General features: G+C 37.7%; 1 protein-coding gene across 1 annotated transcript in view; it reads right to left on the bottom strand.

Annotated features, from left to right (window-relative positions):
• LOC134744046 (thrombospondin type-1 domain-containing protein 7A-like) overlaps window positions 1-16,158 on the bottom strand; it is a 165,340-nt gene that overhangs the window by 108,006 nt on the left and 41,176 nt on the right. The window contains exon 2 of the mRNA XM_063677702.1: window positions 11,616-11,711. Within this exon, the coding sequence (XP_063533772.1) occupies window positions 11,616-11,703 (88 nt within the window). The 5' untranslated portion in view covers window positions 11,704-11,711. The remainder of the gene's footprint in view (window positions 1-11,615; window positions 11,712-16,158) is intronic.

Below are 16,158 nucleotides of genomic sequence, written 5' to 3'. Positions count from 1 at the left end.
GTATGTTCCCTGTATGTACGGATAAATAAAATGTCTCCGTCTGTCTGCTATCTGATCCCAGTGGGAAATAAGATCTGCTTTGCTTTGACAAACATTTTTTTTTTTTTTTTTTTTATGAAATAGGAGGCAAACGAGCAGACGGATCACCTGATGGAAAGCGATTACCGCCGCCCATGGACACCCGCAACACCAGAGGGGTTGTAAGTGCGTTGCCGGCCTTTAAGATGGGAATACGCTCTTTTCTTGAAGGTTTGAAGGTCATATCGGTCCGGAAATACCGCAGGCGACAGTTCATTCCACAGTTTAGCTGTGCGAGGCAGGAAGTTTCTAGAGAAACGTACAGTTATGTGTCTGTACAGTGTAAGAGCTAGTGCCAGGCCAGTCAGACTCAGTAGTCTGACTGGTCTGGCATTATATAGCTACTAGCTTTTGTCTGCGACTTCGTCTGGGTGGAATCAGTAACAGCAGCTGGAGTAAGTTTGGAGCCTGGAGAAAGTCTAATAGCAATCATTCAATTTGAGCATATGCACAACAATTATCAGGCAATTCATTAATTATCTCAATTCCACCCAGTTTTTCACCCTCTTAAGGGATGATTTTCGGGGTAAAAACTATCCTATATCCTTCTCCGGGACTCAAACTATCTCTATGCCAAATTTCAACTAAATCAGTTTAGCGGTTTAAGTGTGAAGAGGTACCACACATACAGACAGACAGACAGACAGACTTTGGCATTTATAATATTAGTATGGATTTGCAAATGCTTATTATCTCTCACGAAACGGCGATGGTAAATGACTTTAGATTGAGAGGCTGTTTGTGAGTTTGCGCATAAGAATAAAATGCTTCGAATCATCTCCAAATGAGGGCTATCGTTTTTTTGCTCACCAGTTGGCGCCTCTGTTGATGGTGGTCCAAAAGACTATAGAACAGCTGTCAGTCATTGAAGTGACAAATGACATTTGACATTTCGAACTATGGAAAAGACCACCATCTACACTAGCGCCCCTAGCGGCGAATTCATACGCGATAGCCCTCATTGTATAGACCTGATTAAATTGTGGTTTCATTAGAAGGATTGAAGGACACCTTTGTTTACCACAAAAGTAAAGATGTATCGATAAATTTAGGCACTTGGCCGTTACTATCTATTTAATGCTGACATAATAAGTTCATCCCACTAGCTACATCAATAAAAAACAAAGGAAAATTTTAGGGCCAACCTGCCCGCGCAGCATGGTTCTCCTATCACTAAGTCCGTCACTTTCGCACTCACATACTTGTTAGAACGTGACAGGCATGGTGATAAGCGTACCGTGCTACGACCCCTGTATACTTATTATTATGTTTTACTAATAGGGGTACTATCATTTCGTCCAAAGCTTTGTGTAATAGTGCGTCACTTGTGAACATGTCATACGATAATCAGCAACATACGAGGGCTCAATATATCCATTTTAAGGCGGTTCCCTGAGCCAGAAGGCGAAAAATCTCCTTATATGGTCATATTTTTCTAAGAGGCGTTGATATTCGTAGACGTGGAAAAAATATATGTAGTTCTTGACTATATTATCTTTAATAACATAGCTTCCGATACACGAATTATGACACTTCGCTCGATACAATTAATTCCCAAAGTAACCTCTAACTCGGACTTTTAATCCTACTTTACTCGGTTATTTGTTATGTGATACTATAAACAAAAAAAGAAGGAAAAACAATCTTAACATAAATAGAAATTTCATAGCTTTAGAATTTCGATATTGTAAGGTAACGTTTTTAAAATAAATAAAAACCGACAAAATTCGATCAAAATTGACACTTGGCGCGTATGTTCTTTCCCGTTCTTTCTTGCGAAATGTGACAAAGACAGTGGCAAACCGATGGAACGGCCTTAAGCGTGACTGCCAACCCTCGCTCTTATCGCGCGACGCAGGCCTCTGCCTGTACTTATACTCGTAGACCGGGAGCCGAATAGAAGATTATATTGTGTCATCGAATACACGAAGCGGCTCCAAGTAGAGGAAAATAACGTTGATAGTAATGTATTGCGACATTACGCTAGCAAAGGTGAAAATAAATCGTATGATGGATGTGTTAAAATAGTAAATTGTATGACTAGGGAATAAAACGATCCATTTTAGGTGAGGCGTGCATATAGCTAGTCGAGCCGGAACGGCGAGGGTCGATAGGCACAGCGAGGTTAAAATGGGTTTTATTACCGAGTTATACACTCTACTTTTCACGTTGAATAAAAAAAACAACAGGTAGGTACTTATTTTATATTTCATGAAATATTAAAAGTACAATTGGTACAATGTTTAATATGTAGAGCTATGTTTTTCCCGGGTAGATTAATTGTATTCTGAGTCAATTGGGGAGGCGAAAGACGTATTCCGGGCAGATTTATTGAATTCTGATTCGATTCGGGAGTAAATGTATGCGATATCAAAAATATGTATACATATTTTCCCTAGGGACTAAAATACGATTTTTGCCCCGCTTTACAGGTCTAATATGAAGCACTTTTAGAGCATGAGAAGTGAAAAAGATTTTTTTTTGTTTCTTAATTTTTATAGAGGCTTCCGTACACTCGTGGTGACGATGCCAGCCTCATACGGGAGTTCACGTGTGTAACTAACCTTCAGACCTAAGTTCCAGATATTGTTTATAATATGTAAACATTTTCTCAGCACCTTCTGATAGCGGTTGAGAAAGCAAGCTATTCAAGGATAATGCGCTGTCCAAAATATTTCCTAAAATGTTTTTCCGCTCCACTTGGCCTCTAGTGCATTCTATAAATATGTGGACTAAGGGCTTATATTCTGTTACAATGCTCACACAGGTTTGTATCTCTTTTTTTCATGAGGTGATAAAATTTATTACACGGAATATGTCCCGAACGCAGACGTAAACTTTGTATGGTAAACTGTGTAGGTCGGAACATTTTTCAAAGGCGCTTTTTCTATTGACAAAAATGGCTTGCTAAACTATATCTATATATTGCTGATTTAACATACGAATATGGAAAAATTAAGGCACACTAATTACATGCTATATAACATCCAGCACTTACTTTACATAATATGACGGTTAAATATTTGTTTATAGCTCGCCCGTGTAAGTCCATTAGAACTTTCTAATAAAATATTTAATGGGGGATTAAACTGCTAATGGACTCAGATATACCTACAACGTTTGCCCTCGTTTTTGGCTGCACTGGTAAAGTAGAAAAGCCTGTATATGAGGCATAATTTAGCGAGTAACACTTTTATTTTATTTTTTTGCTAATAGATTCTGGTGCGTTATTAGAAAACTAATAAATTTAGGGCTATGTATATTATGTTGCTATATATTCAATTCAATTCAATTTATTTATTACATAAAGATAACAATGATCTTAATTTTTGTTAGTATATTCTTAGAAATAATATTAGTACTTAAAAATTAAATTCGATTTTACATTTAAAATTATTTCATTAATTACAGGACAACACACATGATTAGCAATCATCTTTAGGATGCTGTTTGGGCTGTCCCTCGTTCTGCTCAGCAGAGACGCTGCATTTTTGCGCAAGATTGCTGCAAACCCATCGGTGCGTGACTCCGCGAACATGGTGGATGCGCTGCAGAATTTGGGCAGGTCAATTCACACATATAGAACACATTTAAAAGACATCGATAAGACTTAAAATTGGCAGATCTCGTACCCCCGGCACTAATTTTGTTCAAATTCTTCTTCTGTAGGCCTAGCAAATTATAGGCGCAACAGTATCTCGCCGCGAGATAGACTACCCGTCTTTTTTTCTAACTGTATTCATTAAAGAGGGACGTGTAGTCTATCTCGCCGCGAGATACTCTCGCGCCAATCATGTGCTAGTCCGGTGAGATCTAGTAAGTAGTTTTTTTGAATACGTCACAAATCTCAAACCGCAATTTACCTTTCACTTACGTTTCACATAAAAAATACATTGTTTAAATTGTGTAATGTACGGAACCCTCGGTGCGCGAGTCCGACTCGCACTTGGCAGGTTTTTTTTAATAGAAAGTGATTCAAGAGGAAGGTTTATATGTATAATTTGTACAGGTTATGTGTAAATAAGTTGAACTACCTGTGCGAAGCCGGGGCGGTTCGCTAGTACATAATAAGATAAAAACGTACATACCTACTTGTACTAACAAATAAACGCACTTGACAAAGATTAAACATTCACAAAGTAAGGATCTGGATGAAATATCAAAAAGCAAAAATAATAAGATCCCATGGCTGTTATGAATAAATAAAACTCCAAAGGTTTAAGAACCACTCGCGATGGATATGAATAAGATAACGCCCGGAAATATGTCGCTCCAGAGCGGGAAGTATGGGTTTCCACCCCCTGAGCAGGATCAGGGGATTATTCGATTAAGCTGCGTAAACTTCCCTCAATATTAGATAGATATACAGGACTACGAGGTTATGCTGTCAACGGTAATGCTGTACGTTGCGAGACCGGTATTATTTATTTAGCAAGACAGTTCGTAATAACCTATAAAGTATTACTATTCAGAATGTACAGTCAGCAAACCAATTAGCTTAACTCCCCTGCATACAAATATGTATGAATTGTTACACATAGGTTAGTTATTTACGCGAGCAAATTGTTGATCAATACTTGCTTTCCATGACACTGAATAAACCCAAATTGTAGAAATAAAACTAAGATTTTCCAACTATTTTAGTACTTACTTATCAACATCTTCCTCGCGTTATCCCGGCGTTTTTGCCACGGCTAATGGGAGCCGGGGTCCGCTTGACAACTAATCCCAAGAATTTACGTAAGCACTATGTTTTTACGAAAGCGACTGCAATCTGACGTTCCAACCCAGAGGGGAAACTAGGCCTTATTAGGATTAGTCCGGTTTCCTCACGACGATTTCCTTCACTGAGAAAAGCGACTGGTTATTATATCAAATGATATTTCGTACATAAGTTCCGATAACCTCATTGGTACGAGCCGGGGTTTGAACCCGTAGCCTCCGGATTGAAAGTCGCACGCTCTTACACTTAGGTGTAATAGCGTTAGTCGTTAGTCTGCGCTAGTACTAACAGTCATAGGTATACGTACATATGAAATCAATATAAACTCAAACGGAGAATTTTAACTGTTCAAATTTTGCTCATGCTTACTGTACGCCTCGCCTCCTTGCACATAAAAAAATAAAAATAAAAAATGTTTTATTGCCAATATCAGAAAAAATAAAAAACATTGCACAAGAGACAAAACAAAAAACACAATACACTTAAATTTCACAAAAACATTATAGAAAACATGCACAGAAAGAAAAAAAAAGAAAATTGAACAGCAAACTACATCTAGGTCTGTGTGTGGTATAGGCAATGGGTACCAGTCTCAGCTTTTGCTAGATATATGTGGATTTTCCAGCGCTGATTTTCAGACGGGCCCCTTTTGGTCGGTCGTTACACATCCATTGCTCAAAACCAGTATGTACCTATACTGGTCATATTTATATTATATACATAACGGCTTATCTTACAGTGTCGGGTGCAGCGTCAATATAACGCTATAAAAGCTGCGCTTGGCTATTTGAGATATGGCCGTCAGCTTACGAACGCGAGAATCGGTATCATCATCGTTCATTTTACGATTATTTCTTATTTTGTATCCTTCTGTATTCGTCGCTCGTTCTTTACTCGTCTTGTTCGCTTTTTGTCATAATCTTCTTCGGTCATATTCTGTAATTTATCTGTGTTTAATTTGTTTTTCGTCATGGTCTTCCAGTCACATTCGTCATTCGTCGTTTTCGTTTTTTATCTCAATTTATAATTAATTTTATACTTATCACCGAATTTTTTTTGACTAGTTCGGGTCGGGGCACATTCTTAACAAGTCTTTTTCGTTTTTGGTCGCGTTCTGAGTTCGTCACTCGTCTTCGTCTCCATCTCAAAACAAATGAAGACAAGACGAGCGATGATGATAGCAGGTCAGGCGGCTTAGCCAAGGCGACAATTGCGCTTCGCCATCGAATCGCTTTGTGTCTCTCTATCACTCTTCCATATTAGTGTGACAGGGACAGTTGCGTTTCGTTTGCTACGGAGCTACTAAAACATGAAGGACTACTTTGTACAGTATAAATAACATCTCCATATTACTTTACTCATGTTTGACAAATAAATTATCTTTATCTTTAAAGATTGGCATGTTGTCTACGGGGCCAGAGCAACAGTATCTCGAGGGCTTTAAGAGCAATTTATTTAACCTTGAACATATACAAGGGACCATAATTTTTTTCCACGCTGTATAGAGCAGCGTTAGACAAGCGATCCGAAGTCAGTGTAATATATTATAGGATTTGCTGTTTTTCAGTCTTTCGCTCGCATGCCCTAGCCAAGCTTTGAGAGTAACACTGCACTTTGGCACTCCTTGCTATCTCACGAGATTTTACAACCCGTTTACGATGGAACTCGTAAGTGTAAAATTAACTTTTACGTCGGGCGATAGAAGGTAGTGCTAGTGCTTAGCTTTATAGATAACTAGCTTTTGCCCGCGACTTTGTCTGCGTGGACTTAGTAACAGTAGCTAAAGTAAGTATAGCGCCTGGAAAAATTCTCTAGCAATCATTCAAATTAAGCATATTATGCACACAAATTAGGCACTTCATTAATTATCTCAATTCCACCCCGCTTTTTAGTTTCTTAAGGGATGATTTTCGGGATAAAAACTATCCTATGTCCTTCTCAGGGACTCATCGATTTAATCGATCGAATCGATTCAGCGGTTTAAGCGTGAAGAGGGAACACACAGACAGAAGACAGACAGACAGACTTTCGCATTTATAATATTAGTATGGATAATCCGGAAGTTATATTGTATTTAACGTCTAAAATTTTGTTTTACGACACGTATTTTAGTTTACTAAGCTGAAAATAATAGAAAAGCGCTTAAAAACCGAGTCATATCGTCCACTGTGTCGTGGTAGCCTCCGCGGCTGCATAATAACGTATGCAAATGCATCCATGATTACGTCCAGTATAAATCCTTTTACAGCAATTAAAACGCTTTTGCACTGACTCCAGTCAATGGGAAATATTTTATTGTACAGGGTGGGCCAATGAAAAATGCATTTAAAAAAATAAAAAAATTATAAATTTTTATGTTTTTAAATAAAAAAATTAATTAGAACCTGGGATAAAGAAATAAATTTTACGTTTTAAAAATTAAATCATCAAGATGTCGTCGTAAAGTTGTTCTGGACAACCCCAAAGCCGTAGCTCGTTTACGCGTTGCGTTCCTTGCATCCGCTCTTACAGACGCTCTCACCCGTTCGATGTTGTCATTAGTAGGTACGCGCAGACCGTGCACGTCCTTGGCGTCGAGATTTTAGTGTCGATCCAGTAGCCTCAAATCTGCATATCCATTGTTTAATTAAATTTGTGCTTGGACACTCACGGATATTGCGTAATCCAAACTTAAGTCGAAAACGCCGACGAACAGTCACATATAACGATTCTTTCCAAAAAAGGCTTCAATACAAAACGCTCGCTGCTCCCCCGTGTAAGGCACCATTTTAAATAAAAAAGTGTTTTTTTTTCTATTAAATGACATCTTTCTCGATTGCCTATATTTCATAAATAACGAAAGAGGTCGAGATGAAAAGTTAATTTATCACTGGCCCACCCTGTATTATAAAATCCATTTATTTACATACAAGATGTATACAGTGGTACTACGTAAACGAAATTAATAACTAGCTTAAATCTAAAATAGGCTCTTGAGGCATTGTACCAAGGATGCTGGCGGCATTTCCTCGCTGTATTGCAATGCTGATACGTTGTGCGAGGAGGCCGCCAGCTCTTCGGTCACCAGTTACGTCAACCAGATGCTTCGCTTTATTGTATTTATGTACACCCAAAATTGCAAGCTAGGGTACGTAAAACGTACGCACGCAGCCATCGGCGTTTATTTTAAAGTTCACCTGGGGGCTTGGCCAGGATGACACGTCACGTGTTTTGAAGGGTCAGTTATTATTCATAATTCATAATTTGTTTATTAGGTGAACGGTGGAGTCCATCACTATCAGCAGAGATCCAGCACGCAATATATCATATTGTTTATATAACACTTTAAACTCTCGCGTTTTGTAGACATAATTAAATAGATATATATTTTATTTATATATTATATATATATATATATATATATATATATATATATATATATATATTTATTTATTTAATATTTATTTAGTACTATATATTTATGTATGCCAGTACATATTTATTTTATTGCATAATGCTATTGATGTATTTTAGTTATTCGTAGACGTTAATATTGTAGTTTTCCTTTTTAAATATTATTGTACGTTCTGTAAGTTTGTCTATCTATCTAATTCGAATTTTCCACTCATTTACTCTAATGTTAGCTGGAAGAGATCCCTTATAGGGATAAGCTCGCCTTTGTACCTAAATGTATATGAATTTCATGTTAACAATTTTTGTTTTGTACAATAAAGTGATTTACTCCTACTACTACTAAATAGAAATAGAAATGTTTATTTGCCAGAATACGTTACAATTAGGTCTTAATAGAATAGAATAGGATATATTTTAATTGTAGTAATTGTACAGTTTTAGAGTCAGTATTCAGTCGAAATAAAGCCAAAATGCAAAAAGATAACCTGGCTGAATCGTCGGAAAAAAGGTAAATTAATGAAATTTAACCGCGTCAGACCCGTTAGTGACATTAATTATTGTTTAGTTAATTAATTTAGCTCGCCTATTGACATGTACTTCGCCTTTGGATTATTTTAACCCCATCTTCTTTGCTCATTCCCACATTAGGTGGGGTCGGCTCTCTTAATTTTTCTGCGCCATGACATTCTGTCACGAAGTTTCTCACTCCTTTAACAGGCTGGTCATACTGGTCTGGTCTGGATTATTAGGGTTCCGTACCCAAAGGGTAAAAACGCATTACTAAGACTCCGCAGTCCGTCTGTCCGTCTGTCTGTCACCAGGCTGTATCTCACGAACCGTGATAGCTAGACAGTTGAAATTTTCACAGATGATGTATTTCTGTTGCCGCTATAACAACAAATACTAAAAATTACGGAACCCTCGGTGGGCGAGTCCGACTCGCACTTGGCCAGTTTTTTAACCCCATATTTCTTATAAACTGGTCAAAAGCCTCGTTGACTGGACTAAATCTACACGGCACGTAATTACAGCTTATCGCTGTTTGAGCAGCGGACGCGGACCGGCACTGCACGGGCGTTTAAAAAAACACCCGCATTCATAATAATATACCATTCACATAAAACCACCTGACCAGGTAACCTGCCAGGTAGCACCAGGCAGGAGCCCAATTCAGATTTAACAACTTGTTACAGCTTTCATCTTATTTTGATCTATTTCACCACGGTGACAGGTGCGACAATTGTCGACATCACTGTTACTATAACGTCACAGACCCTCATAGGCTACGGTAACCGCTTACTATCGTACGGGCGGTGTGCTTGTTTGTTTGCTTGGTGCCACCAACATTTTAAATAAAAAAAACTCCATTATATCGCCAATAAATAAGTACTTATTTTGCGAAGCTAATGACAGTTGTCACAAGATTTAAAAGAATTTTCGGTAATTCTTGACAGGAATTGAGTTCTATGTCGGAATTTCGTGACAATTGTCGTGTTTCTTGTGACAATTGTCATTAACTTCGCAAAATAAGTACTTATTTATTAGCGATATAATGGAGTTTTTTTTAATTAAAATGTTGGTGGCAAGCAAGCACACCGCACGTCCGATAGTATTCGGTTACCGTAGGCTATGGAGGCCTGTAACGTCAGTAACAGTGATATCGACAATTGTCGCACCTGTCCCCGTGGTAAAATAGGGGCTTGGAAGATAGCTCACGCTGATTGGTACTTGGTGCATGTGAAATGAAGTTCAATAAACGCCTCTAAGACACTGACAATAAGGTCGTATAAATATATTTTTGAAATGTTAGTAATAGCTATTTATGCAACAAGTGCGGAAAGTGTATGATTTCCGACGAGTGTATAAAGGAATACGAGTCGAAAATCATCTTTACGCACGTGTATCATACAATGTTTTACTATGCATTGTGCGAGTAAATAAAAAAAAACATATAATGGCAAATAAGTTTAATTATTAAAGAATTGAAAACAAAAAGCACTAGTGCGGAAAAGTGCTCTTTTCCGCACTAGTGCGAGAAAGTAACACCATATGTACTGTAAAAAAATTATTGAAAACAAAAAGCACTAGTGCGGAAAAGTATTACTTTCCGCATGATATGGCCCCGTAGGAAACGGACTTTTCGAGCACATGCATTGATTGTAAAGCTGTTTGTGAACCCGATCGTACATACATTGTAGCACGGGTGCACATTGTGCTACGACATCGTAGACCCCTACACGATGGCCCAACGTAGGCTAATGTAAGGTACGCAGCTATGCGGTGGAATGAGATAGAAATATCACTTGCTCCCCTCTAACGCATAAATGCGTCCCTTATATTGGCCTACGTTAGACAACCGTGTAGAGGAGCCATTAGACGTGCTACGAATTACGACACATTATAACAATATAGAAATCAACTAACGTAACGCTCATGATAACGCTGTCCCGCTTCAATGCTCCGCAAACGCTCGTACGTGAGCAGGATAGATATAATTTTATTAGCTCCAGATTGCGTAATAAACCAGTTTATTGAGGAAAACGGTTGGTACTCTACTGGAGTTATTATTTCATCGCTTGGACTTTATTGCATTCGCAGTCGTCTAAATTTGAGTTTAATTTCCTTGGTATTAATATATAAATTGTATTTTTATTTAACATCATGTTTAGTGTTAGTGATATAATAACAAAGAAAACTAAATTTTATAGACGAAGAAGTCCGTAGGAAACTCTACCTCGGGTAGCAAGATTTAGCATAATAGTTGGTCAAATTCAATCAAAGTAAATAAGAACAAAAAAAACTTTACTCATCCTTTTCTTTTGGGCGATAGTACTAGTGTAAGACAAAGATAGTATGATTCTCTCTGTCTATGTTTGAAATGAGACAGTCCTTTGACAAACTATAGGTGTAACTAGGGCCAATCGCCGATCAGTTTATTAAAAAAAAACAATATGTTGCATATTATAAAGTTATGTCTTTTCGTAAATGATTGCTTGAGCCAAACCTGAATCATTCAGAATGCAACCAACTAAGCTATCTATTAGTGTCTAAAAATAATTTCTAAAATTGCTGGAGTGAATCGACGACTCGAGTTTGCAATATTCTTACCCCCGGACTTACACACAGTGTTTTTCATTACACTTGCAATGAAAAATTAAGCGAAATAATTCATAAATACGATGACATCTCAAACATTCGTCCGCCATACTGTCATTTTTTGACAGGTTAGGCATCGAAGGCACAGACCCATCAGCCATTCAGCCACGATTAAAAATTGTGTAAAAATATTTTAAATGGCGATTAAATTAATCAATTAAATATTTTTAAACATTAACAAAGTTCCTCAAAAACATTAATTGAACCCCCAGTCAGTTTTATTGTTCTTGTTGCTGCTAAGACCCAAAAATATCACAAAACTTACCTGCAGCCACGTCCATCAGACCCTCAGGGTCCTGCGCCTCATCAGCGGTGGCACAAGCCAGCAGCGCCAGCACTAACCACGCTCGCATTATGTTATCTGCAAACAATAGATAACAGAGCTTAAAGATCACATATGCACATAATGCACATAATGATCTGAGCCTGTATTTATAGTAAGGACGCTAAGTGGGACGTTAAACACGAAGTTTCGTATAGTTTTGTTTCCATGAAAAAAAATTAAAAACATGGAAATATGGGACACTTGGCAACACTGGCGCACGTGTGCGGCAGTCTGTAAGGTAGGACCGCACCGTTTTGACGGTTCGGTGCGATAGTGTGGAAGCCCACGCCAGTAATACCTATTCCTAGAACTGCTCCAAGGCCGCGGTGCGGTGCGATGGTGTGTTACGGCCTTTTGCCGTAAAAATTATTTGAGAAGATTCAAACTATACATTGACCCGCCTGTTCCTTTCTCTATCGTACGCCGTACGCCCTATTTATATAACTGTCCCGCCGACGATCAATGCACTGTGCGAGGGGCACAGCAATATAATTATGCGCGTGCGATAGAGATAGGATAAGGGCGGTTCAATGTACGAAATTATGTGTTTAGCGTCCTTACTTTAATCATAAACATGTCAAATGATCAGAAGACATGTGAAATTGTATCTGCAAAATTTGACTTCATTTTACAAAAACTACAAACAAAAATAGTTTGTGTTTTACAAGCATGCCACTATCGGAAACATCTAGGGTTTATGCAATAGTTGGCGAGATCACGCGGTCTAATCCGCCTTTGCTTAATACTATTATAACATGCTTAGTTGTGTTTCCGGTAAACTTAAATTAATCTATAAACATCAAAGTTACATAGTTAATTAATAATAATTCTCGATAAAAAAGGTTGACGTTGATTTTGCATTTTTAGGACTAAAAACTACTTTTATCATTTACTTACAAATGTTTAATCATTTTTTATTACTGAATTTTATATAGGTCCGAAATTATATAATATATTTTTTTTTCTATTAAGTAGTCAAGCCAAGATGACAAGATGAACATCTTGACTAATATAAAAATATTTACATGTGCTCGAAAAGTGCGTTTCCTACGGAGCCATATCATGCGGAAAGTACTAGTTTTCCGCACTAGTGCTTTTTGTTTTCAATTTTTTTTTACAGTACATATGGTGCTACTTTCTCGCACTAGTGCGGCTAAGAGCACTTTTCGTGCATATGTCGAAAGTTTAAAGGGCCATATGTACTGTAAAACGTTGTACGATACACGTGCGAATAAGTAATTTGCAACTCGTGTCGATTTAAATCACTCCTTTTAATAATTAAACTTATTTGACATGATATGTTTTTTTATTTACTCGCACAATGCATAGTAAAACATTGTATGATACACGTGCGTAAAGATGATTTCCGCACTTGTTGCATAAATAGCTATTTCAGGCTATTATTTCTAATATGGATTAAAATATTGATTATACACAAACAAAAAAAAACAGGCTCGGCGTGGGCATGTTGTCTTAAATAATTATGGCCTGAATGCAAGTATTTTTAGCCAAACATTTACGTGGGCATGAGGAGTGGGCCGTTTTCACTTTAAGCTTAAACGTTCGGCAAACACAATCAGCTACGCTGGTGAATCACATTAATGCAAAGGATAATTTAATTCGATTAAGCCAGCGTTACACTCTCCGGTTTCCTGCATCCCGGACGTTAATGTATAATCCATATAGACATAAAACCCTTTTAACTCAATTACGATTTTATTATTGTAAAATACCTTTACTGGTCTGCGAATATGTTAGTGACCTGTTATGAATTTAAAAATATTTTTTTACATAGTTTTGCCACCATTTCAGCTACAAAAAAACAACAAATTTTTTTTTATTGCCGCTTTTTGTATGACGGAAATGGATAGCCAGTGGCATTTTTCACCACGGTGACAAATGGCACCTGACACTGGCAATTTTTTGTCCATCGCTGGGTCGATAAGTTAGCAAAGGTACTTATGATCAATAATCGCACTTAAACTATCGTGAGACATATTTCGAAATATTTACAACCGCCGCGGACACTCGTGCCTGAGGAAGGATTCCCAAAGAATCCGAAACATGTCGCCAAAAGCGACTAAAAATAATAGTGAGTAAAAACCGTACTGATCTAAATACTTATGGTTAATATTTACTTGTTACCGATTTATACCGAGTAGCACTGTACGGCGGTTGTCACTGTCAGCCTGCCGGGTGATAATTGTCACCGTGTTGAAACAAGGGATGTCTTTAGTAGTTTCAAATCAGTGACGATGGGTTAGAAGTTGAAGTGCTCGCGCGTGAGACTGAAGTTTTGGTGAAACATTAGAATCATATTAGTTCGGGCGAGACGCGCTGACAATCAGATTAAATTTATATTATGTTATGATTGAAACGGTTCTTGCTAACTGATCAATCTAATCGCTAATGTTCATAATCTAATTTAAACTGTATGGGAAAGGGTATCGTATTTTAAAGGGTTCGAAACGTCGGGATGTCTTATAAATTCAATATATATATATATTTTTTTTATGAAATAGGAGGCAAACGAGCAGACGGATCACCTGATGGTAAGCGATTACCGCCGCCCATGGACACCCGCAACACCAGAGGGGTTGTAAGTGCGTTGCCGGCCTTTAAGATGGGAATACGCTCTTTTCTTGAAGGTTTGAAGGTCATATCGGTCCGGAAATACCGCAGGCGACAGTTCATTCCACAGTTTAGCTGTGCGAGGCAGGAAGTTTCTAGAGAAACGCACAGTTGAGGACTGCCAACCATCTAAGTGGTGATGATGGTAATGTTGTCGCGTAGGGCGATGGCGAAAAGAAGCGGCAGGGATTAATCCGAACAATTCCTCGGAGCACTCCCCGTTATACACGCGATAGAAAATGCAGAGCGAGGCCACATCTCTACGCAGCGCCAAGAAGTCAAGCCTTTCCGGAATACGCTGGCAGTCGACAATTCGAGTCGCTCTTCACTGGATGCGGTCCAGAGGGAGAAGCTGGTATTGGGGTGCCCCTGCCCATAGATGAGAACAGTATTCCATGTGTGGGCGAACCTGCGCTTTATACAGCTGTAGGCGGTGGGCCGGCGTGAAATACTGTCTCGATCTGTTGAGCACACCGAGCTTTTTTGATATATGCGATATAATCAGTTTTAATAGTTTTATTTCATTTGTATGCAAAATATTAAACTATTCTGTAATAGTTGAATAAACTTTGGTACTACATGAATCATATATGTATGATGTATGTTTGTACTTTGTACATACTACCTCCTTCATTAATATATTCAACTTAGCAAATTACTTAAAGTAATGATAAATGTTGACTCTTTCTGACAAACACAACTGTCAAAATGATGGATGGGGAACAATTATTATTATCTTTGTTAGATTTGACAGACGCCAATGATTTATTCATTCAACTGTGATTTATCGACCAAACACATAAGTAATAGACACTAATGTATGTGTGAACCTACCCGGAACGCATTATTCGATATTCGCCACAGAATATCGCATTAAACCACAGATAATTTAAATTCGATTAAGCGCGCTTCACACGCTCTGATTGTCGCATCCTGCGTCCTGCATAACGTTCGAATTTTGAACGCTCGCCAAGGAAGCGTTCCAAAACGGGTGACGCCATAAATAGGTAGTCATGTGCTGTTGGAAACATTTGGAAGTAATTGGCAAAGGTCGGTAACTATAATAGTGTTCACAGATGGATCGATGGACCTATAACTACGTGGCTACGTTAACATAAGTTAGACTAATAATATATCTATATAAAAGTAGTATATTTCTCTGATATATTACTATAAATAGCCTACAGACATTGGAGTTTTACTCGGAAATTTCCATGACAAAGTTAAATAGTTTAAATTTAAAAAGCCAAATAGTTACAATAGTTGACATAATGCTCCCAAGCTAACTAATGGACCGATTTCTTTATTTCTTATCGACCCGCACCAAGCTTGGCAAGGTTTTGCTTTCAATATTTATCTTAGCACCGACTTCAACGATATCATTTGTTAGTGGGGAGAATAAAAGGGGTAATACTTTGTTTTATTCATTTTTAAGTCGGTTCTTCTTTTTTAAAGTTATTTTTATAAATTTAATGACAACATCGAATTTTTATTGGAAACGCACATTTTCCGACAATATTTCATTTGAACATGGGAATATTGGAAACGGAACATCACTATGAGTGGCCGAATTTTTATTATGAACGCGTTTTTGAACGAGCCAAGCTTTTATGAATATGTTCGAATGAATTTGCCTTTGGCATGACATACCGTACTTATAGGTATTATGTTTATCCATTAATTTCATTTAATTTAGTGCGAAAAAGATACCTGATATGAAATATAATTATGTGCCACAAAAATACGTTAGGTAATAAAAATCTGTACTGTAGCATATTGTTGGTAATTTTAACAAGCGTTTGCGTTTGTGTATCTAAGATAAAGAATAATATTTTGATGAAACATAAAACGT

The sequence above is a fragment of the Cydia strobilella genome, chromosome 9 (assembly GCF_947568885.1).
Source record: "Cydia strobilella chromosome 9, ilCydStro3.1, whole genome shotgun sequence".
NCBI classification, from domain to species: domain Eukaryota; kingdom Metazoa; phylum Arthropoda; class Insecta; order Lepidoptera; family Tortricidae; genus Cydia; species Cydia strobilella.
Note: the sequence above shows the minus strand (reverse complement) of the source record. Positions and strands in the feature narration are given on the sequence as shown.